Here is a 27,019-nt window from a genome sequence, read left to right as displayed (position 1 = left end):
CACGTCAGAAAGCCATTTATTCAAACCCTTCCGCAGAGTCAGTCAACAATAACAACGGGGAAAAACACTTCTACCAGTCAAGAGGCACCAGGAAATTGGTTTTCAGGCAGGCCTGCGTGATTCGGTTGTCATAATCCACGAGATGCCGCCTCTCCCGCTTTAATTTAAGAAGCTGAGATTAAGAAGCTGAGTCATCTCCATGAACAGAATATGTGAAACCTACACACTTCCAAAAACTTGTCCAATAAGAAAAGTCCTTAAGACGCAGGAAGGCAGAGACATACTTGCTCTTCTGTTTTTTTCCCTTTCCATTCCTTTCAATGTCACTCTCATACTCCAAAAAGTCATTCCTATTTCAGAAAAAAAAATCCATTTACAAAGCCCGTAGTCCTCACAAATCAGTATCAAACTTACAGTGGCAAGTGCATTTGTAAATCACTAACACATATATTACAGTTTTTCTCAGTCGCTTTAATGCTTTTCTCACATCACTATTAACATTTGCACAGCAGTTAGTGCATTTCTCAAAACAATTAGTGCAAACTGCAAAACCTAGTGGATAACCTGCAAAAGCACGTCACTTGCTCAAAATGGATAGTCTATTCCTCAAAAGCAAGTAATTATGTCAATGAAACTGCCAGTGTCATCAAAATGAGAAGTCTTGACACCATTGTTTATGAACAAGATAGTCAAATGGCTTTGTCATGTTTTCATTACGACAGTTTATGCTCTCATTGTTTCCCCATGCAAAAAAAGGTCAGAACTCGGTGACACTACCTGAAAATGCTCAAGACAGCACTATACACTACTTATACAGCCATTTGAAAACTACAGTAAAGTTACAAATTGCTGTAGTTAGGGGAGTGAGTACAAGACACTGAATATGTACATTTCACAGTTTTAATTTGCAATTCTACAGCATTGTGACAGAATTTGATAACTAGTTCACCAATTTTGTATGTAATGACTCAAGCAATGAAATGAAGACTATTAGTTTTATTGGGAATGACTATTCAGCATCCATAAATATAGTTCATTTTGACTGACATGACAAAGCAACTGATACATGTTCATAAACATTTGCAATTTGTTCAGAGGAAGGAGAAATTGCTACTATGATGTGCACAAATGACTAAATGTTGTGGAGGTTGAACTAATAGTTATGAGAATTTTCATTCTGATCTGAGAAAAGCACCAAAGTGACTGAGAAAAACTGTAAATGCAATGCAATTCATCAACTTTTTTTTCAATACTTCAGATATCTATTAATAATAATCAAGATCAGTTTGTTGTGCCATGGAATCGGAGATGCCTCCAGGAATTGTGTTTCACAGGTAGTGGAATAAATAGCAGACATTTTCAGTTCATAAATTGTCAAGTCCTCTTTAAAACAGTAAACCTGTCCTCCACTCCCACCCTGGTCATGTATATTTCATAAAAACAGCCTTTCAGTCTGCTTAAAAACAGTGAAATTCATCATTAAAGCGTCTGTGTGCTCATGTTTCCCAAAGATGGTGAGTGAGTGGTGCTGTATGGAAGAAAACCAGAACCGCAGGAACTGAATCTGGTCTGAGAGCTTGAAGGTCGTTGTCTATGACTGACTGTAGGAATGATATAAACACCCTCAAAGGTGTCTCACGTCTGCTTACTGTGCAAATTGAGAGAGGTGACAACAGCAAACACCCAACAACAAGAGACAACAAGAGGACTGTTTTTTTTTTTGATGTCACCAGAAAAGCATTTCTTCACAGTGACGTCCAAGAGCCGTCCTCAGAAGCTTCTGTGGGCCCAGGCCTGCCTCTTTCCCTTCAGTTGTGCTCATTATGGGATGGTTGGGTCGCTTGGCGCCCCCGGGAGGACTTCAGTGTGTGAAGGGTGGTGAGGTTAGAGGGCAGCTCTTTTTTTCGGAGCTTTTATTTTTTGCCTGCTAGCTGTTAGCTCTTAGCCAAGAGAGCGCCCCACTCAGAGATCGGCCCCCGCTGCTCCGTCCGTGCACAGACTGACACTCACACAAACACAGTTTGTACAGCAAGACTGGTGGGATGATCCAGGTCTTCCTCCCAAGTCAGGTGTGTGTGATGCCTGCATAGATAAAAGACAGAGACAGAGTTTATTTAAAAATAAGACATTACACGGCTAGAGTGAGTCTGTGTGTGTGTGGGAGGCATTGTTGTTTACAATAGCCTTTCTCAAACTTCTTTGACCTGAGGCCTGGTCATGTTAAACTTTTTGACAGAAGCACTGGACACATTTTGACTCTGCGGACCATAGTCCGAAGTCTATAGTTTTTGAGAAATCCAAGCATTCTACCTAAACTGGATGAGTGTTGGGGTGTCACCATCAGGGGCACAATCAATCCATCAAATGTCTGTGGACTGGAGCCAGCATTGGCCAATACCGCTCCCACCTTGGAGTCAGAGGTCCTGCTCGCCTTACCACATGGCACTGAACCCACAGCAGATCGACACCCCTAGCCCCTTGGCTTTCTATTGTTGCAGATTCATCTTTCATTTGAGGGAGGCATTATCGATCACTGGCAAGATGAACTGTGCACTCTAAAAACTCAGCAATGTGCTCCAATCGTGGGAAATGAGGTGTATCTTACTGTGTAAAGCTGCGGACTTGACTAATTTTGAGCCACTTGACCAATTGGCTGTGAAAAATGTGAAAGTCATTGCTCATGGGGTAATGGAGTAATGATGACCGATTGAATATGAGATAATCTCAAACACACGACTAATCATCCATCCCTGAGTCATAATGACCACCTATGAAAAGGATGCTGATGAGTTTGTGAAGCTCAGCAATATACAGAAAAAGACACATTCCCATGGAGTACAGAAAATACGGTCACACTTTACTTTAGGTTTCTACATAAGAGTGACATGACAGTCATAACCCTAACACTTACTCTAACTTGTCATGACAAAAACTTACTCTAACTTGTCATGACAAAAACTGAATGACACTTGACAGAAGCAACATGTCATAAATGTTTATGACATGTTCATGACAGTGTCATGTCCCTCTTATGTAGATACCTTCAAGTAAAGTGTAACCGAAAATACTGATGAATACATATGGTTAGTTATCTTTGAACCAGAGCAAGGTCTGAGTGGAGCGGAGCCTACTATGGCAACACCTGGACTAATGTAACTAACAGTGACTGAAGTAACTAACAATGACTCCATAACTACATACTTTTCAGGTATCTGAAGTGTTGGCTGTTGTAACTTAACATGCATGACTAAGCCTCAGATTGCCGATAGGGTTTTGATTTACTTCCCATCTCTTGATTTTACTATGCCCATGCTGTGAAAGGTCAAAAACTGTGTGGACAGCTAAAAGTGAACCTCACATGGCATTGCTCAAGAAAAGTAATTACACACAGGCTAGCAAAGAAAACTCTTCACACTTGTGACACTCTGTGATCAACATCTCAAAAAAGACTCAACCAAGATTAAATGCTATGATGCTATGACACATAGATAGATAGATAGATAGATAGATAGATAGATAGATACTTTATTGATCCCCAAGGGGAAATTCAAGACTTGACTTGAAGACATGACTTGACCAAACAGTTCACCACTACAGAATACCCAACAAAATAAGTGTTTTGACTGTGTGACTATGTAGACTTTCATTTTGACTGTGACCATATTGACCTCATTATGTTATTCTTTGTTATAGTTCCATATTCTCTCCCTGACCTTTGTCACACAGGTAGAGAGGAAATCCCCCCCACCCCACTAGCTCCTTTGTCAGCACTGGACAAAGACATTGAGAAAAAAAAAAAAAAAGCTCCAGCATATCAAAAGGGCCACAAAGCCATGGCAGAGTCGCTTCATCACTCTTATGGAGCCAACGGCAGACCATACATCACTAGGGCTGGGGCTGACCCGGGCTCAGTGAGCTACATGCCCAGGGATACAGCCCTGGGGGGTGGGGGTGGAGGCAGGGTGGGGAGGGCTTCCATGGAGGACAGCAGGAAGCTGTCAAACCTCTTTCAGTTGAACAAAAGACAAGTTAGGCCAGGTATCAGGTTCTCTTTTTTGCTGAGCTACGTCAGTGCCTGGTGTATGGATCAGTCCTTGGCGAGAGGAAGTATGGCTATTGTGTAGCAACAAAGACTAGTGCTGTTGCAAGCATAAGTGCTATTTGTTGCAATATTGGGACCGGTGTCTGACCTGACAGAAGCTTGAAAACACCACAGTGTTTCCCATACATTGACTTATTTGTGGCGGCCCACCACAATATCAACATTGACCACCACACAATGATTTTCCAGGTTGTACTAAATTGTGCTTAAATCTGGTTAGCATCATAACCACGCTGCGCTAATTTGTTAAACTGTTGCATTCAAGTTAATTCTGCAAACCTACCACCACAAATATAATTTAATTCTGTGGGAAACACTGCACCATACACACATACTATGACTCTACTATGCAATACACATGCTTGAAGGTCAAAATAGATTCTGGGGACAGAATACAGAATCTATACTAAAGTGTCTGATTCAATGAAACACACTGTGTTAATTCTGGTTGGACATAATTTCAGAAGTCATTGTTACGAATGACATTCAAAACAGTAATTATGCGCTTGTGCAATATGATTTCATAACAACCATTGTTTTACCTAGTAGCCTCTGACCACAAATATCATTCCCTAAGCAGAGCAAGCAGACGTGCCGATGTGATATGCTGGCACCTCCTTGGTTAAGCCCTCCAGTGAAAATGTATAATGCTATTGTGGAACCCTTTGCATCTTTACATCAATGCCACTGTCAACATAAACAGATGTACAGCATTTATTATTTTTAATGTATAGTGTATTTTAGCCAGGTTGTACATGTTTCTGGGTTCCGAAGAGTAGTACTGCATTATTTATTTAAAAAGGCACTTGAATGTCTAATTTAAAACTAAATAGTTTGTGCTATATACAAAACATTCTATAACTGTGAAGCAGTATCTCCATTCTCTTATGAGGGACCTGGAGAAATACTTCAGATATTACTGAATACAGCTAATGAAGCCAATGCAGACACTTTTAATTATAAGGTTACTTAGCCAACTGCAGTCATCCAATCATTCCTTCCATCCATCCACACCAAACAGAAATTACGTTTTAAAAATTGGTATGGCATATTATCAGCATCTAGTCTGTCAGACACTTAATTATGTATTTAAGTTAAATGCTGTATAATTTTGGTTGCTCCAGTGAACTTCACTCCATCATAACTATCATTACTCTGTTGTTTTTGTCTTCATGCACAATGGCAATTTGGCCCTGTCATTGGCAGACCAGACATGATCTAATGTTGCATTACTTAATGTCATAATTCAGTATGTGTCTCCAGTTCCCACATGTGGTGTTTGTGAAGCCATCTTACGCAACCTTCGTTTTAACTTCCGTTTTTATTCTCGTGAGGGCTTGGTCCCAAAACACAAGGCAGATGACACTTCTGCAGGAGTGAGGAGAAATCTGAGGCCACCAAATGGTTGTTAAGTCATAGTTCCAACAGAGAACTAGAGGGTAAGGTAGTGTGAAGTTGCAGTGGTACTGGTTAGATCCCAGCAGTTTATTACGGGACATTGTTGACTAAATTCACAAGTATTAATATAACTATTTGTATAAGTAGTTTTATTTTATGACAACCTATCAGGAGTACATATTTCAAGAGCATTTCTGAGCCTCTCCACACACAAGTGAAACTGAAGCAGGCACTTAAGACCCTCTTAGCACCACCCTTCCTTCATTTCCTCCATATCCATAGGGTTGGCTAAGGAGATTTGAAGCCTTTCAGGAGCTTCCCTGAACCCTCACACTCTCTCTCTCTCTCACACAGACAGACACACACACACACACACACACAAAACCCTATCCGCTACGGAGCTCGGCTGGCTTACCAGTCGCTAATCCCATCCTCATCACCTTGGCATGTTTGCACCACGTATCCAGCTTCATGCTAATCCGCTTCCTCTGCAGTGTGAAAGCGCTAGGCGGCGGCCACAGCAGCAGTCAAACTATTTCGGAATGCTTCACAGTTTAAGTTGTACACACGGAGGGTAGTGTGTGTGTGTGTGTGTGTGTGTGTGTGGGGGGGGGGGGCACTTAAAAAATATGTCAAACATAACGGCTTTACTCTACGCAAATGCTGCGCACTGCATGAAATTGTTTTGGGGATTTATAATGGATTTGTGGCCACAGAGGTAGTGAATTGTAATGGTCCATCCTGATATTAACCTTCGAGATCAATTCAGGCAAAACAAATAATAATTTTTAAAAAATCACAAACAAAAACTGATAGATGTTGTGGGTTGCTATATGGGCTATTCCTGAGCTGCAGTTAAAAAACCCTCCAGAGTCTGCGCGTTAACTCTAGAGAGGTCAGTTCCCGATAGAGCGGAGGCCAAAATGACTAATCATCCCATCCAAATAAACTTTCGAGCCAACAAGCTCCTGAATATGGCTCTCTGACAACACTGAACATGCCCCCACAAAGTTAAATTTGGCAAAGTTAAACCTGCTGAGGCTCCAGCTGGCCCAGCGCACCATTCACCTCACATAAATATCATCAGGTCACCCGACAGGGCACTGCTGCAGGACATCCATCCTACAAGCCACAGAGCAGACAGCTTGGTGCAGTCAAAGACACACACAAGGTACTGTGGGAAGAGTAGCTCCAATCATACAGTGAACACAAGTGTTTAAAACGTCTTTGTGCAGTAGGCATACAAACATTTCATTGTTTTCAAATTAGTGAATTTCAAATCTAGTGTATCGCTCCTTCCAGGTGCCAGACTGTCCTGCTTAGTGGGCAAACCTTTGGGCATGAGGCGCAGAGAGGAGAAGGGTGCTGAGTCATGGTAGAGAATGATGACTCAAGTTTACTCCCGGTGATGGGAGTGCCTCGCACCATGCCCTCAACGCTCGCTGCATCTGGTGCCAGTTTAAATGGGTTTGACCACCACCCCATCATGCTGGGGCTCAGCGTAAGTGTACCCAGCATGATGGGGTGGTGGTGGTGGAAGTGTTTACTGTGTGTCTGCTCCGTAACGCCACAGATGGCTGTGGAAAATTGCTGACCAACTCCACTGTCTATCAGACGAGTCACCACTTCCAGTTGGCGAACCCTGTGGGTCGAGCCAAAATGCCATGTTCCCAGGTACAGAAACATGCCAATGCCACAATGGCAGATCAGATTATATCAGCGCAATACGATTTACGGTCCTAGAAACAGAGGAACAATTAGCTGCTTCAGTCTTTCTGGATGCCGTGCGGTGGGGGTAGAGGATGCAGGGCCTGTCCAACTGGCAAATAACCTGGATTAGCACAGCACAATGCAGAACAGCGCAATACAAAGTGCTCACTAGGCAGGAACCAGCCGCAAAGCAGATCTCACTGCAGGGTCACATGACTCCATTCTGACGCCAAATCTCACCTAAATCTCTTCCTACCCTTTACTCACAAGAGCTGCATACCACCTGCATGTCTGAATGTTACTCTGCTACATTGCTAGGGTAGCCTACATGTGGCAACTATTACTTACTCTTGAAAAAGTATGAAGGGCTTATTAAAGAACAAAGTCCATTTTTCTAAATTTTAGACGTGACAATAATCTATTGATAATGGTCAGCAAACACAAATAGGTGTGTGTAAATTAGACAAATGAGTAATGACATGACAGGCAAGACAGAAAATCTAAGCTAATAATAAAGATAACAACTGAAACATTTGTCAAGTTATGTAATAGCTTTTTAATTTGGACGAATTCACTTATTTAGTGCGTTCTAGAAACCTGAATCATATTACAGAAGACTGTCATTTGACAGTCATTTGACCAATACCAGTATGTAGAACCCACCCGGAACATGTGGGTGGGATGAGTAAGTAAGGAAAGTAAGGATATTTAAACTACTGGTCTGTACCTTTATAAAAAAATGCTCTTTCAAAAGAGGTTTGCTTTGACCTCTAGATTGAAAAAGGTCTTGAAAGAGACACATGCCTTTTTTCTGTCAAATGTTATAGGCCTATGCCATATAAGCTTAATATGAACTGAATAAGATCTCAGAAACTGTTTAAGAAAAAAAGACATAATCTGTTGCTCTGAAATGATCTGTAGTCAGGCACTGAAATTGCACTTTGCAGGCCTATGAGCTTGTGTCAGGGCCAACCTCTGACAGTTCCAGATGCTTTAAGTGCCAGTACCACACACACATCAACACCCAGCTGGCTTTTGCTTATTTCCCACAAATTTATTTTAATACAAAGTGACCTCTGGCACAGTGAATGTGTGTACTCTGGAAGCTTAAATCAGATGTGTGGTCACCATCAAGCTAAATCAGCTGAGCTTGCCACTGTGAGCAATCACTTTAACCACAAACTTCCCTCATCTTGCTGTTGGTTTGGACTCGGCACTCCAGAATACACCTTCGAGACAATGTCCATTGTTACGGCCCCTATGTTGATGACATTCTGGATTTGTACACAATCTCTATAAGCCACATTGGTTACCAAGCTGTCCAATTCCATGCAATTATTTTAGCCTATCTTCCTGCTCTTAAAACCAAACCGAGAAACCCACTGTCTCCACTATTCTCACAATGGAGACAAATTGGAGCCGTTCCCAGCAGCTTTCAGAACCATTAATGAGAAACTCCTGGTTTTGCTCAGCACCTACTTTACATGTACTTCCCACAGGGTCAAGAAAAAAGATTCTGAGGAGAAGAGTGGAGAGTAGGATTTACCCACATGGGACTGATCCTGGGAAAGGCTGCATGTCTGTGTGGTGGCTGCTTTCTCGTGGCCCTTATAGGAGTCTATGATATACCAATGCTAATTACCTAAGATCCACATAAAAAACAAGAATGGCAAAACGTGAGGCCTTACTTTTGCAATGCAGTGTAAGCCTGCAGATCCATGTTCTAACTGGACAAGAGCCAAAAGCTACAAACATACTGAACAACCTTCAGATGTCCCATCTTGTTCATGTCCGTCATCGTCATCATGTTTAGGTGAAGGCAATACATAGCTTACAGTTCTACTGGTAAAACATATGGAGGTTTATTCATACCATCTCTTACTGTACAGGAATCACCTCAAGAGGAGTTTTCTGTGTGCGTATTCTGGGGTGGGTGTGTGGTATAAAGGAAGCTAATAACCTCCCCCTTCTCATCAACAGTGATTCAGAGAGTGCACCCTGCCTGGATCCTAAAAATAAGAATCTAATCAAGTCTGATTCACCCCCCAGCTACCAGGCAGAAACGGTGCACTAATTATACCTCCAGCTCTTCAAGAACAACTGCAGTGTGGGCTTGTCGTGGGAAGACATGGAATAAAATTTACACTGGGTCACGCAAAACTCTAGGAGAGATAAGGAGACTCTTTTCTTAACTCAGGGGTGGAACTAGGACCTTAAAAAAATATCAAATTTAAAAGTGACAGGTTTTGGTATTTTCATTTACTCCCTTGGGTCATTCCCTGTTGGTTTGGTCATTTCACTAAAGTTTGCACGGGTCTAATGATTTATGATTTGGGGGAAACCTTAAGGAACATCCGATCCCTTCCCTAAGTCCCATTCCATCCCCTCGTGGTTGTTACGTTCTCACACATATGCCACACCCTGCAGCACCCCAGAAGCAACACACCCGACAAGGTATGGATGAATGGATTGGCTTATTTAAAGGAAAAAAAATTCACATAGATCTACGTCACCGAGTAGCCTGGCTCCGTCCTCCTACGTACTTCCGCTCAATTTTCATTTTCCTTCAGTACATTGTCTGGGATTTCGGTATATTCGCAGGTTTTCTCAGGCCAAATTTTACCTGTCCAATCAGCGTACAGAGGGGGTGGCTGAGAACGATGACGTTGAGGTTGTGCGCTAGTTTGAGCATGACATATGTCACAACCAAACGTTAGCGATTGGTTATGGAAGATCCAATAGTTTTAAACTTCAGAGTACTCGCCTTCAAGGAAGTTAACGATTGACAATGGAAAGTGGCCAGACTCTGTACATTCTGAAATGTACGAGTCTGGTAGGACCAGGCTAGTCACCGAGTACTGTCGGTACGAAAAAAAACAACAAAAAACAGCTAAAGCAGCCAGGCAGCTACAGCACTACACCAGAGACTTTCTAATGTGGAGACACAGCACTCAAAAAATCCTCCATAGAAATGCATGGGGCTAGTTTGTAACGCCAATATGGCCGTTGTCTACACATATCCCACCCTTTCCTCGGCAAAACATTGACATGTGAATACATTGAGCCAATCATGTGGTGTGTTGTGAAGACATCGTGCCAATCATGTGTCAACTCGCAGCTGAAGCAAGATTGGTGTCGTGAAGCCTTGCTCACGCACATTTCTGCCGAAGAGGATGCCCGTTGAGTGCCCAAAAAGCGTTGCAATATGGCCGCCGAGTGGAGGGTCTTGCCTAAAAGGACTTTGACTACACTCTGGGAGCATGGACAATCCATAATGCTGCAACAATTCATTGATTATTTGTTATCAACTTGTAACTTAATCAACAACTATTCATCATCGGTTAGTGAATTTGTGCCATACTTTATGACACTAAACTAAATGTCTCTGGTGTGTGGACATTTGAGGAATACTTGGCTTTGAGAAACACTGATCAACATTTCTTTCACTGTTTTCAGACATTTTATTGATCAAACAACTAATCAAGAAATTGAGCAAATAAATGGCTGATTCATCAACTGCAAATAATTGTATGTTGCAGCCCCAGCATTCATCCAATAAAAGGTCTTCAGTACTATTTGAATTGCTGCTCACTGATAGAGAGGAGTGCAGTGGACTAATTTCCTCACCAAAAATCCCAGATGTCAATGTATCATTTTAATGTGCATTACCGCTGCCACTGGACTAATCATGCCAACCTGTACACTACACAAGTCTACTGTTCTTCCTGCAGTAATCAGCACTTCCCTCTCACTGGTGTGTGTGTGTGTGTGTGTGTGTGTGTCTGCTGAAATTTCAGGATGCAATGCAATGCCAGGAAAATGCTAGGTATACTGTAGGCATCAGGGCTGAGGTTGGCAGTGGTTCTGTGAATTAGCCCAAACAAATTTGGGCTGCAGTAAGTAAGGGGAAGGTTACAAGGCTCTTTACGCTCAGCTCGGATTCTTAGCAGTCATCAGATCCACTGCAGTGAGATGCCATGCTTTGCTGATGTTGTATGTGCTCAGGTTCAGAGCTCAGGTGCTTCACGAAGCAAACCGTGTCCTTTGTAAACTTCATATCAATGCCTGTTGGTCTGCTGAGCAAGCTTTTTAAAACAAGAATTTGGAGCTTGCAGATATACTGTAATAAACTGGTCCAAGTTTACAGTTAGATACTAAAATATTGACAAAATTAATGGTTAGGAACTACCAAGAACAGTTTTTTTTTATTTATTTTTTATTCAAGGGTTGTGTAAGCACCATACCACTCATTAATAATAATAAAAAACTATGGATAAGAGAAATATGAGGGACCGTCGCTCAGCACATTTCACTTTGGAAACCTTTGTCTGGACAGTCCTTCTATCTCAAGCAACTAACAGTACTGGGAGATCAGGTCTGACATGTTTTTCTTTATCAGTTCCAGTTCTGGCCAGTTCCCTAGTCATCACACCTGTGAGCGCCATGTGTCTGGCACCCTGCTGCGTGACAGGAACTCCGCAGAACAGGTGAGGGGCAGCGACGGTAGTCTCCAGGTAGTCACTTCCTATTTCTATACATTAACAGAGCTGTATTCTATACATTAACAGAGCTGTATTCTATACATTAACACAGCTGTATGTGGTAAATGTTCGGATAACAAATGTGACACAAAATGGCATTCATTCAAAATAAAAAAATAAATACAAGAAAAATATATACTCATGACATTATACAGTTTAACCCAATACATTATTCATACCCAAGCCAAACATTTGATTCAATTTTAACTTTTGATTTAATTTTATTTCTAATTTGACTAAGAAAACAGACACATTTCATTATTATATTATCTTATATGTTATGTCTTTTCCATGCAAAAGAAGCCTATTGGTAAAATGAAAATGCAATATATTAACATTTGTCATGGGTATGAATTATTCTGGGCTTAAATGTATATTTTTAGAAATGAATTCTTGTTAGGAACCCTGCTTCATCTCACACAACGGGATGGACATAGAAGTATTTATGCAGAGCTCATTTAATAATTTTTTTAATACTTGAGGTTTTTAGTTGGAATAGTAATTTCACCTCAGACAGGTCTATAACAGTGCTGATAAAAAACAAAAATAAATATTCAACACATGGTCCTGAAGAACGCTCACTTTCTCCAGCTGGTCTACACAGATCTGGAAATGGCACGGTTTCTGACAGTGAGAGAGAGAGAGAGAGTGTGTGTGTGTGTTTGAGAGAGCCCTCAACTCAAGCCGTAGATGGATAAATGGCAAATCAGCTCTGGATAAATCTCAGCCTGGTGAGAGGCAGCCCTGGAGCAGGCGAGACAGCCTCCATCTCTCTAGGCAAGACAGCCTCCATCTCCTCAGCTGTCTCGCTCTCTCTAGGCAAGACAGCCTTTCTCCCTCCATCTCCTTTGCTCTCTCTCTAGGTGAGACAGCATATCCCTCTCTCAGCTGTCTCTCTCTCTTCCTCCAATCTGTCTCACTCTCCTGACACTTCTACTCATCTGCTGTCTCCTGTAGTTTCTCCTCCCATCTCTCTGTCTATATCACCTGTAAGTCTCTCACCTTTACCTCCTACACTCTCTCACCTCCTCTCTCTATATTTTAGTCGTGTGTCCTCTGTAGATTCCCTCCCGCTCCCTTTCTCTGCCCGTCTCCTTCCCTCTCTCTCTCTCTCTCTCTCTCTCTCTCTCTCTCTCTCCCCATCTCCATCTCCATCTTTTAGTTTTGTGTCCTCTGCAGATTCCCTCGCGCTCCCTTTCACTCTTTGCCCGTTTCCAGCTGGCTGCTGCAGTTGTTGAAATATTTATGGCATGAAACAGGATTCCCAGGCCAGCACTAGTGCGCATCATTCATGCAACTCACTATTCCTCTCGGTCCGTCTCTCTCCCCACACAGCCAGCACACTGAACCAGTGTGGCGTAATAAACACACAGGTATTTATAAACACCAACCAGCCGCCATGCTCACCTGTACTTGCCTCACCCTCCCAGAAGTCAGAAAAGAGGAGCTCCAAAAAAAAAAAAAACAACTTTAGAAAGAATTAAACATGCAACATGCAGAATGTCAGAAAGCATTACAGGACTGCTACAGTGCTGCCCAAGAGATACGTGAGCATTTCTATACCCCTCGCTCATCTTGTAGGAAAGGGATTCAGATGTTGGCCTCACCTTTTGAAACAGAAAAACCATCTTGCTCCGTCTAAGCTAGTCCTTGTGTACAAAAACTTTGATGAATACCAGCAGAAGCGCCCCTGACAGTGGCTGCACAGGAAGCAGATGTGGCCCTGGTCTGGTGTGGGTCAGTGCCAGATCAGAACCAGATTCATGTCATTTCTCAGCTGTTATCTGGGCTCAACAGGGGAGGCATCTTGTGTATATGTGTGTGTGTGTGTGTGTGTGTGTGTGTGTGTGTGTGTGTGTGTGTGTCAGGGAGAGTGTGTGAGATAGAGAGGGGGAGGTGTTAATGATTAATCATGGGAGAGACGGTTTACACATCTTTAGGGAAGGACCCAGATGGCTGTGGCTATGATGGAGACAGGATCGGGACAGACAGCAGTGGCGACAGCAGAATAAATAACCTGTGGTGGCTCTGGGGATATGAGGAACTGCTCAAGATCCTAAGGGGAAATCAATTGTCTCTCCAGTGGTCTTGGCGTGAGAACAAACATGAAGGTTGCGCTTTCTGTGATGAAAACAGGAATTGTTGCCTCCAACTGTCTCCAGCCACAGGGGCAGCTGAACCTAACGGAGGCTAGTTTCATTTCTGCTTGGCCTACATAGATGTAAGAAAGGCATAAGACGGACAATTATCCTAAATCAGCCTAGGAATCTCAGCCTTGTTCTCTAAGCCTTATGTTATATGAACTGCATCTGAATGTGAGTCTACTAAGGTCAGTGTGTGGATGCCCAGGTACTCTCTGTTTTTTCCCCCATTCACAAAGTGGACTCCAAGCTGACTTCACTTACTCCCCAAGTACAGGGACACCCCAAGCAGACAAAATGTAGATTATTAGATTATTCTAAATACACAATCTTACTAAAACATGATGCCGAATATAAATTATTATGCATTCCTATTCCCATGACATGGTAAAACAGCATTGCTTTGGTTATATAAAGTTTATAACTGAAGTCAAGCATAAAATACAAGACGTCTTTTAGGCCTTGTAATTTATTGATGGGGTAGCGGAATATTATGTAAACAGCTTATGGAATCCTATAAAACATATTTCTTCAGACTGCTGGTTATACCTACTACTGTATGATGCTGTGTAGACTAGTCTGCTGAACTTTGGAATTGACACTGGGGGCTAGTCCACACGTACCAAAACAATCTTTTTTTCCTCCGTCTTTCCTGGAACCGTATCAAGAATATTTGCGTCCAAACGGATCCATCTCAACACGACTCAACACGTTACTTCATATCCTAGGCCTATAGGTCGCACTGTTTTCTTACAGAAATTGACCAAAGCTTGCGCGCTGTAGGCTATACAAACAGACAGAATCGGCTAGGACGAAAATTGCTAGTGCAAGGAAAACAGAATTGTTTGTGTGGACTGATAGTGAACTCAACTGTAAAACTAATAAACTTTATTTTTAAGGTTTGTGAAGGGTGCAGTCCCGTCCTTTATTTGGCTAACACAGGTACAAATAACCTCCTTTACTTTCTTTGGTTGTAGGATAGTCTGCGATTTACATTAGTTTTGGTTATCACCGCAAATGCATAGGCTACTAAACGCTAGGTCTACCCAAGTTAGGCTATTCTGTCGCCACATTTATAATATTGCTATAATACCTTCGTTAGTAACAGTCGATACTTTTGCCTGCATCAAATCGCGCATTCGCATATAGGGCTCTATCTTCCGTCCCGGCGCAATTGACTTTGTATTCTCGCGCGTTTGTCTTTCCTATTTTGCAGTCAGCGCATGTTGGAATTTTCCCTCCACAGGTACATGCCTGTAAATTAGGGAATTCGATTGCGCCCACGGGGGCGGTTCAGCAAAAAGACGGGGCGTGTTCCGGCGCAAACGTTCACTGTTGATATTTTGCAGTTTCAGAAAACAATTCCGCCACAGACCGGGAACTCCCGGGTCTAAAGTCTGTGGCGAAAATGCAGATGCTATTTTAAGGGCGCATGCATGACCACAGGCCTGCATGAATGAATGCGTTGCACACCAATCTACAGACACCCCCGTGCACAGACGGAAACATTCAAAGCCTTGATAATATTTGTCCATTTCCCGATTTTGTTCGTGCATTGGTGACCTAAATATTTAGTAGCCTATAAAGTACAACATCTACATGCAATATCTTTACAACAACGCCTAATTACGACCTATTAATCTGGACAACTTTATAGGCTACAGCCCTATAAAGGCTAAAGTTACTTTTAGTTTTGTTCCAATTTACCGTTGTGTAAGGTTTTAAGCACCATAATTTTGCCTACCTTGTTGTAGCCCATCTGAAATAACTCCAAGCTTTGCTATGTTCCCTCCATCCTTTCGTTATTTTCAAAAAACGTTTTATATCCATGATGGCCTTGAAGTCTTGAGTTAGTGAATTAGCTTAAATCAGCTTTTCATGTGCTGTTAACCAGCAACAGATAGTACAAGAAAGCAGCAAGTATGGTTACAATTTCTGTACAATTTCTGTAGTTGCTGCATCCATTCATTGTTATTCTCTCTCCTGCTCAAATAAATGTTGTGCGTGAATTATGTTGATGATAATGTGTTTACAAACTCTGCTTTACAGAAAATATTGTAAATAGTCTACTGTCACGCAGTTAATGGGATACTGTGCAGAGTTGAAAGTTAGGTCAACTTAAACGAAGCCCTTGCTTGGCCGCCTGTGCTGCACAACGCACACTTAGCTCCTCTCATCTATACAATGTAGTTCCCATTTCTGTAAACCATACATAATTTCAAAGAAAAATATTACCACTCGAGGGAAATCAGTGTGGTGTCCATGTGAAAAAATAGGCATAAATCTAGCGTACACATTTTCACGAATCACTGATGTGTTGATGACATAAATTAGGAAATGTTAGAGGACTTAAGGAGACGTGATGTTGAACTGCATGCCGATGCCATTTAACCCAAATGCCCCAGCATCAGCACGGGAGAGAAGAGATTAACTGACGGAAGATATGCATTGTCTATAGAGAGGTAATGTTAGATTACATTGTACATTGCAAATATATCACCATGCATTCATAACCTCGTGATTCAGTGAGAATGATCCCAAAACATCGGAAAGTATGTCTTTGTGACAATTCTGTATTACATTTTGTCAAGATGAAAAATCAATAGCTAACTGTTCCCAACTGAACAGTGATTATAGCGATGTGAACGCTCCTGGCTGCGCCTGGCAAATACGCCACCATAATAGCAATCAGCTATGGAACAAGCGTGCCTGTTGTTAAAGGGAATGTGAGATGACGATCTGATTGGTTTATTGCACGTTACGCCCAAACCACACCCATGATTAATGTAGCTACTTCAGACCACCCCATTTTAGATTTGCGTCGGGCGCAACAGTCAATATCCCGCCGGTAAAATAGCATCAGCGCCCAAGATCCGCCCACAAAGTCACTTGCGTTTTGCGCGAAGACACTTCCGTTTCAGACCATTAAAATAGGGCCCTTAGTGCGCATCTACCATAGGCTTAACATGAGTTACGCGTCTTTGTATGCTCATATCTGACTTCACTAGACTATGAATGCATTTGTTTATGTTGTAAGACATGTAAAATAAATGAATGACACGGCACTACGCACAAATTAATTTAAACTTACACCGCACTTCCCTAATAACTTCTAACTAGTTCTCTCGCGTCGATAGCTAGAAATGCCTCAAGAAAACACAGGGAAAACACTGTTCAGTCCACCAAGTCATGATAATGATCTTCTCATGAAGTCATGAGAATGAGTCATGATTGGCGCTGCGCGGCACAAGTTGTGATATTTATCCTACTGAGCGTAATCGTAGGTAATGTCATGTATGAAAACTAGTATTGTTAGGCAATACTATAAGTGTCAAGTCCAGGGCAGCTGAGGTGTGGCGATGACATCATTAATACACAGGCTACGGTTTCAGATTTTTCCACCCTGGGACCAGGTTTCAAAATAGTGCAGTTTCGGGCAGTGCATTTACAGGATTCGTTTGGACGATCAGCCAAGACGAAGCAAAACCAGTGCGTTTAACCCAAAAAGCCTCTCAGTGTGGACAGGGCCTGGGATTGACAACAGCAGGCCATGACAACAGCCCGTACTTGAAGGGCAGCCAGTAATTACAGCTGATTGAACTGCAGCGGGTGTTCTCCAGCTTGTGAGCTAATAGGCAATTGACTACAGAGCCTCTGTAATGCAGATCACAAATCAATGAGTGGAGTGGTTCATTGGCTCTCCATGAGAAATGTGTCCCATTGATCGGAGTGAGGGACTGTGGAAAATGTCAGCTCTGAAAGAGCTGTGGGGCCTCAGTTGTATTGTAGTGCTATAACTTTAATCTGTCGCCTGTCTTTTAGATAAGTAATGCATAAATAAGTGTCTTCTCCCCATGAATATTTTGTGATATATTTAAAAATGTCTTTACTGTACAAGTTTACTCAGACCATTACACCTAGTGAATGAGCACATTCAGCTGCTGAAGGATTTTAGAGTTGACCTGGCAAATTTTGGATTTGGAAATTATTTTGTAAGAGCTTAATGCACCAATTTAAGTTGAGGTTCACTGCTAGTTACAGCCCTGCTGAAAGTCATAAGTTCTCAGCAATTGAGAAGGGTCTGGTGTCAACAAGGCTATTTATGTGTGTGCCAAAGTTGAAGAAAAAGTTACCCAGCTGGGCATAAATGAAGATAGAAGATATTCAGTATCCAAGTGAATATGAAAGGAGCATAATATCACAGAAGATGCTGTTACAACCCAACTGAAACTCCAACAGAACTATAATGCTGGCTGAGAGCCTCCCATGGCATAAAGTCCATTCTGGGTAGGACCTGGCCAATTTTGCAGAACCATGTTCATTAATTGGTTCCACAGCTCTCTTGCCTTCAGTGACACTCCCACACTCATCCCATGAAAAACAGGAAATGCCCCCCCCCACAAAGAAGGAAATATTGCATGGCCTCTAATACAAGAGGATACTGTAAACAAGCTTAGGTGACTTACCTCCTACTTGTAAATGAGAAATTAGTAAATGTTAGGTTCTGTCACGCTACGTGTGCTTTACCCTAATGAATATTTCTGAAATATTTTGTTACATTGCCATTTTCTAAAACAACAAATAAATAAATATACCGGTACTGCTCAAAACAATTAAGGGAACACTTACAGTTTTCCACAATTGTTAAAACACATTTTTTGAAACCTTCCACCCTTTTCTCTATTCTCAAACTACATTCACAAAATGTATGACAGTTCTTCCAAAATAAAACACTCACCTTAAAAGTTTTACTTGTGCTCAGAGCCAAACAGTGTCAGAGTACCGATCCAGTGTATGATTGAAGAGTTCCCTTAATTCTTTTGAGCAGTATATATAGCTAAAACCAGACAAGAAAAAGCAGGATGCAAATGCACTTAAATAGTGTAAACGCTTACCCAGTTTGATTCCACTTCCAGATTGAGACTATTAGGCAGGAAGATGTTTCCAAGTGCTCACAAAAGCTGTTGGAATTAACGAGTAAGGCACTGTAGTGATACTGTTCCAGTTGTCTGACATTGGATCATAACAGTCTAGTGTTTTACACCGCTGTGTCCCAAAGTAGCCGCCAACTACATACAGTTTGTTTCCCGATGCCACAGCATGGCAGCTCATTCTCTTTGAAGTCATGTCACCCACTCGAGTCCACAGGTTGGTCTCACAGTCAAACCGGTAAGCAGAAGCGGCCGTGAACTCTGTGTCTCCCCCCATAATGAAGATCTGGCTGCCCAGCACAGCTGCTGCCGTGTAGCGCCAGGGCTGTGGGCACTCAGCTGCAATTAACCAGCGGTTCTCCACAGGGTCATAGCACTGCACCTTGGACGCCTTGTCTCGGTGGATGGTTGTACCACCAAAGACAAATAGCTTAAGCTTAGCGCTGACCACAGCAGCATTACTGACACCATCCCTGAGGGGAGCCATCATTGTCCACTTGTTGGTGAGAGGGTCATACCGCTCCACTTGCTTGAGTGAAACAGAGGGAGAGGCTGGGAACACACCAGCAATGGCTGTGTGGCCCCCAACCACATACAGGCAGTTCTCCAACTCTGCAGAGCCATGGCCAAACCGTGCAATTAGCATGGGTGCCCCTTTTGACCATTCCTCATGGACAGTGTCATAGATCCACACATCCTTGGACACCCCATTCTCTGAACCCCTCCCTCCAGTCACATAGACCTTACAGCCAATGGCACAGGCACTGAACTCTTTCCTTGGACTTGGCAGGTCAGACTTGGGGATGATCTCCTTGGCTTTGTGGTCCACCTGGTAGATTTTGTCACACATGAACGTTTGTCCCCCAAGGATTAAAAGTGTATGTCCAGCCTTTCTGGGCCGGGCACAGGGACTGGTCACAACTCCGTCGTTCTGCAAGATCTTCTTTTTACACTGCATGGCCTCCTCCACTATCAGCCGGCTCCTTTTGTCTGACATAACCAACTCTTCGCATGCAACTGCCTCAATAAGGCATTCCGAGGGTAACAGAGCTAGTCGAATACCCCTCAGCAGCTCTGGCAGGTAGTCTCTTCGACTCTCTAGGTCATAACGCACCCAGCGCATCACAGCATGGAACACAATCTGCTCATCTTCAATCTCCAACTCATCACTAAGGATTAAGTCAAGCAGCTTGTCTTTGGAAAGGTTGTAGAAGTCCTCTGTGTCTCGAACAGTTTCGAAGTGGACCAGGCACATCCTCCAAGATAGCTCGTACAGGCGCTTACACTGATGGGCATCTGACAGGAGCATCATGCCTAAGCAGTTGGATGAGTGCAGATTCTTCTCTAGGAATTCTGCAGCTGCGTCCCTGATGTCATGAAACTGCAGCATGTCTCCTGCCTCCAGTAGTGACTCGGCATTCTCCTCGTTAATGATCACGCGGGACGAGTAAGCAAAGTCCAGGAGAAGCTCTAGCACCTCTGGGTGCACGCTGTCATGGAAGTTGACCTCACTATCGATACTCTCGCGCAACCCCCCACTAAACATGGCCTCAAAGTAGCGGCTGCAAGCGGCCAGCACGGCCCGGTGACAGGGGAAGGAGCGGTCGCCAGCCCACAGAGTCACATCTGTGAACATGCACTGCTTGCGTAACGTGTTAAGGTGCGTTAGCACACTGTCCGGATGTGATGGTTTGTGGAACAGCGAGATGTTCATGGAGCCTGTGCTGGTCCGAGACTTGCGGTTTTCATGAACGCTGACTGACATTTTCTCTGATGTCTCCAGCGGCTCACTTGTCCCGATCTCTCGAACTGCAGAGAAATGTAAAAGGAACATGCATTAAAAAAACTCAATTCTTGCACTCAAATAGGTCACTTTACACACATAGTGTTTTAGTGGATGCATTTCACTGCCCTATATAAGGATCCTTTGGCCTCATTTAATTTAAAGCTAAAGAGAGTTTCATCAGTAAGCTTAAACATTTACTTTATTATATCTTCGAAATGCATTTCTCTGTTTTACTGGAACTCAAAGATAGACATTTTAGATGTGCTATAGGTTTTTGATCACAAATGAATTAAATTCTAGAACTTTGCAATTCTGCCAACAAAACACTTTTATTTTTGCTTGTCCAATCCACAGCTCTTGAGTTTTGCCAACCAAGGTCATTTACAAGCATCTAACGTCCAAACACATTTAAGTGCAGCTAAGCAAGACCCTGAATTTGTGGAGCAGTGCACTTGCAGCTCTGACGCAAGTTAACAGAGAGGTCCCTATGGACTGACATATCTTTGGACTGCGATGTTTCCATAGAGAACAATAAAGAATAGGAAGGACTTTGAACAGCCAGCTCTGTCCTGATCTGTGACATATTGTTTGTAAAGATGTGCTGACATGCATATGTGGTCTGTTTAATTCACAGTGCAACAGTCTCTGGGGTCAACTGGAAAGCGTGGGGGCTGCAGGCAGGTGCAAACAGATTGTGGGGGGGGGGGGTCTGAACAAGGGTGCAGGGCACAGGCAAAATGAAGGGTAGGGTTGGGATGCAGTTCTGTTATAAGCAGTTAGTGTGGTTCAGAGTCAACATTAACATTAGTCCCACTCTCATAGGCTGTGGGCAAGACATGAGCTCATGTGCATTCCAGTCGACGATTAGTTACGATCAGCTATGTCAAGAAGAACCCCCCAGAATTGGGGTTCACTTTAGATAAAGGTTATTTTGTTGAACCACACAGGCCGCTTTACGGGGTCAAAAGGGCTGCAGGCATTTTGTCTGTCACTTACAGCGACAGAAGCTGCTGACCCAGCCACAGGCACTCAGAGTGAGGATCTGAGAGGGGGTCTGCATTGGTCCCCCAAAGACGCCACTTCAACTGGTCACGCTGACAACAACACCGTCCCTCTGCGGGCAGTTCAGAGATGGAGGACAGAAGGGGACAGAATCAAAGCATAAAACAACACAGAGCTATGTTTTGCAATCACCGTTGTACCCTAGGGAGGAAGGGAAAGATGCATATTCTGCCGCCTAGTATTCAAGGCTTCTCTTTTTTTCTTGCAATCAAATTAACGTCTTTTATCCCTATCCATACGGGAGGTTCAGTGCTCTAAATCCGTTGTTTTCTTTAAAGGGGCACTGCTACAAAGTTCCACAGCCATCGCAACACCATCACCTATGGCAACTGTCACTCACGCAAGGTGCTGAATCACTGCCAGTGAACAGGCTAGTTAACTTGCCCAGGCATTCATAAGGATGTGAAAGAGCCACCGCTTCATTGTAATGCCAAGAGAGAAGCCGTGGTACAAAAGTCTCTTTTTTCTGCTGCGTATTCTTCCCCAGTAAACACTGCCACTCTCCTAACTAATAGCCTTCCTGGGGTCCTTTCAGATGAGGTGTTGGTATTCCTGTGCTTCTCAACTTTCCAGAACAAGCCAGGGAAATTGGGGAGGGGGGCTTGCTATAATTCAGGGAGAGTCAGTCAGACACTGGCAAGTTCTCTCTGTGTTTGTTGACTAAGACAGCTTACCAGCTGGTACGCAGTCTGTCAGTGGTTAAAAGATCCATCCATCCAATTCCAAATGGGTAAAGGCCTGACAGAGTGCTAGCCAAGACAACGGACATTACATTTCTGTTAGGATATGTGGTTTTCGAAAGACTGTGCTAACCAAGACAACGGACGTTACATTTCTGTTAGGACATGTGGTTTTCGAAAGATTGACTGTCCATTGCATCAGACTCTGACCAAAGATTAGGGTTGAAGGGGGTCATAGTGTGGTTGCATGACAAACACTTCCATAATGAACAATTTTAACATTTCTTTAAACATACATTTAACAAAGGCCCATTTTTCAAAGAAGTAAAAGACTAGTATGTATGAAAATAGCTGTAGTTAATAAAGCTGCATATCCTCTAGACCATCAGTATTGTAGAATTGACATTGTATTGCAATGCCGTATTATGAGGTTAAGGGGCAATATTTTGTTAAATAAAATTACATTCAATATAAGATGCTTCCGGTTGGCCTATTGCAAGGTGTGAATGCAGTAATGATCCGACTGTGTTGCTCATATGACCACACACACCAGAAGAGTCTACCTGTTGCCCAGTTTGTTCTTGTTGACCAAATACATAAAAACAATATGTTCTTGTAGAATCAAATTAGCAAACCAAACAATCTTGAACCAGTACAACGACGCAGCCTAAACTCAGTGGGAGGATTAGAAAAAGTTAGAAAAAGTGTGAATTTTAAGTGATCTCAGAACTGTAAGTGGCAAACACACATCTACCAGACAACAAATGGTTCAGCACCGCTAAGTGTTTCTAGAACCTCCCACCTGAAATTGACTAACAAACTTGTGGTAGAATCTGCAGAGGAGATCAGCATAGCTGACAAATAGAGGACTGTAAAGAGATTAATTTAGTACAGTATAGTATATATACTTTTTTCATCCCGTGAGAGAAATTTGGTCCCAATCGGTGAATTAGTGAAACACAAAGCACACAGTGAACACACAGTGAGGTGAAGCACACACTAATCCCGGCGCAGTGAGCTGCCTGCTTCAATGGCGGCGCTCGGGGAGCAGTGAGGGGTTGGGTGCCTTGCTCAAGGGCACTTCAGCTGCGGCCCACTGGTCGGGGCTCGAACCGGCAACCCTCGGGTTACAAGTCCAGAGTGCTAACCAGTGGGCCACGGCTGCCCAAATTTAGTTGCAGATTTACAGAAATTTCAGTTTTCACATAAGCACACAAATAGGCTTACACACACTAATTCAGATTAGACCAGCACGTTTTTTGCCAACATTCACATGTTCAATTAATGCTGCCTAATCTTTGCTCTAAGCTTTAAGCAATTCAATGTCAAAACCCTCTTCAATTCACCAACATCAATTAATCCCATCCGGTCACTGTGTCACTGAAATCAAATGCAATATATCCACACAGGGTGCGAATGCCAATTTTGCAAATCCTGTGGCAGAGGCGGACAGAGTACACAGCTTCATTACTTGAGTAAAAGTACAGATACCCTTGCTAAATTTTACTCAAGTACAAGTAAAAGTACAACAGTCAGATGTCTACTTAAGTAAAAGTACTGAAGTACTTGTTTTTAAAAGTACTTGAGTATCAAATGTACAATAGTACATTTTCTAAATATTGCATTACTACTGCTACAGTGCTTACTTACATTTATGTACAGAAACGTCCTACATGGAGTTATGACATTTTTTTATGTTAATACCTTGGAGAATGTAAAAGGAATTGAAAGTAAAATCAAGTAATTTTCATCTTTTTACCATGTTGCCAGGGATGGGCAGTATTTCTAATACATGTATATATAAAATATGTATTTCAAATACAAAATACTATTTTGTAATTGAAACACTGAAGCATTGTAATTTGTAATTGAAACATTGAAGCGAAAACTATCATTAACTTGTTCAGAAAATTGAAATAGTCTGGCGAGGTGGGGCCACGGGTCGGCACATTCCCGGGATGGACCTGCTGCATCTTTATCCATCGTTTCGTCCATGGTTTCATCTGTTATCTAAATCTGACCATGGAGTTGAAGGTGATTGCTGATAGGCAACGGGTACTCACGGTTATGGATAGAAATGTAGTGGAGTAAAGAGTACAATATTTGCCTCTCAAATGTACTTGAGTAAAGTCATGAGTACTCCCCAAAAATGATACTCGAGTAAAGTACAGATACCTCAAAATTGTACTCAAGTACTGTACTCAAGTAAATGTACTCCGTTACTGTCCGGCTCTGTCCTATGGACATGAGGTGCTCTGGTGGCAGCTTCTTGATCAAACTTTTGGGGGACATCACAATTTCACATCAATTTCATGATGTGAAGGAGATGCATAGGCTGTCATTTGTAATACAAAGAACTAAAGGCTTGAGGTCTTCATCAACTCAGCATATTAAATTCATTATCTTCATGCATATTCCATAGAAACATTTAGTGGCTATAAAGACATACAAGTATGTAACAAAAAAAGAGTTTAATTTTGCATTCAAATGCAATTGAGTGATCTTGTCAGAATATTGGTTTTAGATTGGTCCGGTTATTAGCCAGTCTAAATTTCTAGATCTTTTAAATGCATGCAAGTTGCTGTGGCCATGGTTCAGGGTAAAAGAAGGGGCTAATTCTATATGACCTGTTTTAAAATAGGGACATTTTCATCAGCAATACAAATGGACAGTGGCTAGAGGAGGTCTGCATTCAAATATTGACCTGTGGCTCAGCCAAAGCCAAGATGCGTCATGAAGCTTGAAAACCTAAATTTTCGACATTTTCTTTCAATGCCTTGTAGTCTTACACGAATACAATGAAGATTCACCTTTAATTTTCAATAAAACAATGTCAAACGCAAACACTGAAACACCTGACAAACAATGCACCAGGCGCTGCTCCAGTCTTGCGGAAACCGTACACGACCATTTCCATAGGAAACAATGGTTCCCACACATCGGTATAGTATAGTAGCCTTGAAAGGAATCAGAAGAGCCTAAAGAAGTTGTTCATGGCACTGGCAACCAGGTAAAGGTAAATACTATAAAGTCAGGAACGTGGAACACTACACACTGGGTATGATGATAGGCGGTAGGATGAGATATTGGCGGTATTAGCCTACGCTGAATCACATTGGATCAGTATCTGTAGGCTACGAACAAATTCGCCAACATAAACAACGTCACTCCTCGTAGTATGTATAGTATAGGCATGTATGCTAACATTAGTTTACTGCAAGGTTGCAACTTACACGCGTGTGAAAGGACCTGCTTTAGCCCACATATTAATAAGGTATAGCCTTAAGGAGCAAAACATCCTGTAGGCTACTCAGTTAGTGATCATCTGTTATCAAGTTTCCCATATTGCTTACGCTCCATAAACTGCGGCCGACTAGCTCAAGACAACAGCTTAACTTTTGCTAGCACGGGATAGCTAGCAAACACTCCACTAAACCACTATAATTCTGCATGTCTTGCCTTGCTAGTTTACTTGAAAACACTGAAATACAAATCAGGCGAAACCTTACTGATGTATAAAGTAATGTCATACTTACAAAAATACTGTTACAACGATATGCCCACGCCACCAAGCTTCCGTTCGAGTGAGTGATTCATTATTTGTATCCAGCCAGGCACAGTCTTCCAGCCGTTTCGACGCTACTTTGTTCCCGTTTGAGGCTTCAGTGGAAAGAATGTTACTGGAGTGTTCAATATCTAAAAGCGGGGTACTGGTTTTGGAGGCTGATTGACGTGGTTTCTCCCAATCCTTTCCACCAGTTTCATAGATATATGCCGACACCCAATAGGGTTCGACTATTACGAAAATGGGCGCGTTTTTTGCAGCCGAGTCAACCAATGGGTTTCAGACTGGGTGGGTATTCAGAATATGCAATGAGTCCGCAACAAAACAATAGAGGGCCAGGCTGGCTGCTTGGTGATTGCTGGTAGTCACAAAGCGATATTCTGATCATAGCCTAAGCCCTATTGCACTATATAGGCCCTGCTATAGTATTCTGTTTGTCACAAAGATTTACAGATTGACATTTGCTCAATAAGTGTCATGTTTAGGCTAACCACAGCCTTGGGTTCCAAAAAAAAAGGCTTTGAGTTCTAAAATGTATGCATTTATCCCCCCCCCCCCCCCCCCCAATCAGTTGTCAATGTCATGGTGTTAAAGTTGGCAAATCCTGCTGTGTTGTCTAGTAGAAACACGTACGGTAAATACTCAATTATAGTGCAGTAGAAGTGTTGTAGATCTCCTGTTACTTGAATTTATAGGCTTATAGGGCCCCTTAGTGGCGAATTTGTGGTATTAGACAGTTCTACACTGCACATCAGGCAGTTCTACATTATGTTTGCTAAAAACGTCACTGCAGTTATGGGACAAAAATAAAATAAAAATAGGTACAGCCTACAGCAGTGTTTTCTGAAGTAGGCCCACAATGCAGTGCATTGTCCAAAATACTGCATTTTTCAATAAGGGCAGTACCATGTAGTTGCAATAAAATTTGTTCACGTCCAAAACACTGCATTCCTGCATATGACCGGCAAGAAAATGCAGTTTTGGCACTTGGAAAATGTTGGAAAATGGCAGTTGTTTTTTCTATTCAGGATAACATTATTGACATTTGCCCATTTGCACCACAAGAGTGGCGGGGTCTATGGGGGAGGGGTATGTATTTATAT

The 27,019-nt window shown here is 42.5% G+C and overlaps 1 protein-coding gene across 1 annotated transcript; it reads right to left on the bottom strand.

Annotated features, from left to right (window-relative positions):
• Positions 1–26,052, bottom strand: enc2 (ectodermal-neural cortex 2). Its single transcript, XM_076269930.1, has 3 exons — positions 25,888–26,052; positions 18,788–20,632; positions 1–2,082 (listed from the first exon to the last, which is right to left on the bottom strand). Exon 2 carries the CDS (start codon positions 20,586–20,588, stop codon positions 18,819–18,821), a length of 1,770 nt encoding a protein of 589 aa, XP_076126045.1. The 5' UTR covers positions 20,589–20,632; positions 25,888–26,052; the 3' UTR covers positions 1–2,082; positions 18,788–18,818.
• Positions 26,053–27,019: the final 967 nt, after the last annotated feature.

Source organism: Alosa pseudoharengus, unplaced genomic scaffold (genome assembly GCF_046254945.1).
Source record: "Alosa pseudoharengus isolate Yale_2024_CS ecotype anadromous, Long Island Sound unplaced genomic scaffold, YU_APseudo_1.1 YU_APseudo_1.1_scf_10, whole genome shotgun sequence".
Lineage (NCBI taxonomy): Eukaryota > Metazoa > Chordata > Actinopteri > Clupeiformes > Clupeidae > Alosa > Alosa pseudoharengus.
Note: the sequence above shows the minus strand (reverse complement) of the source record. Positions and strands in the feature narration are given on the sequence as shown.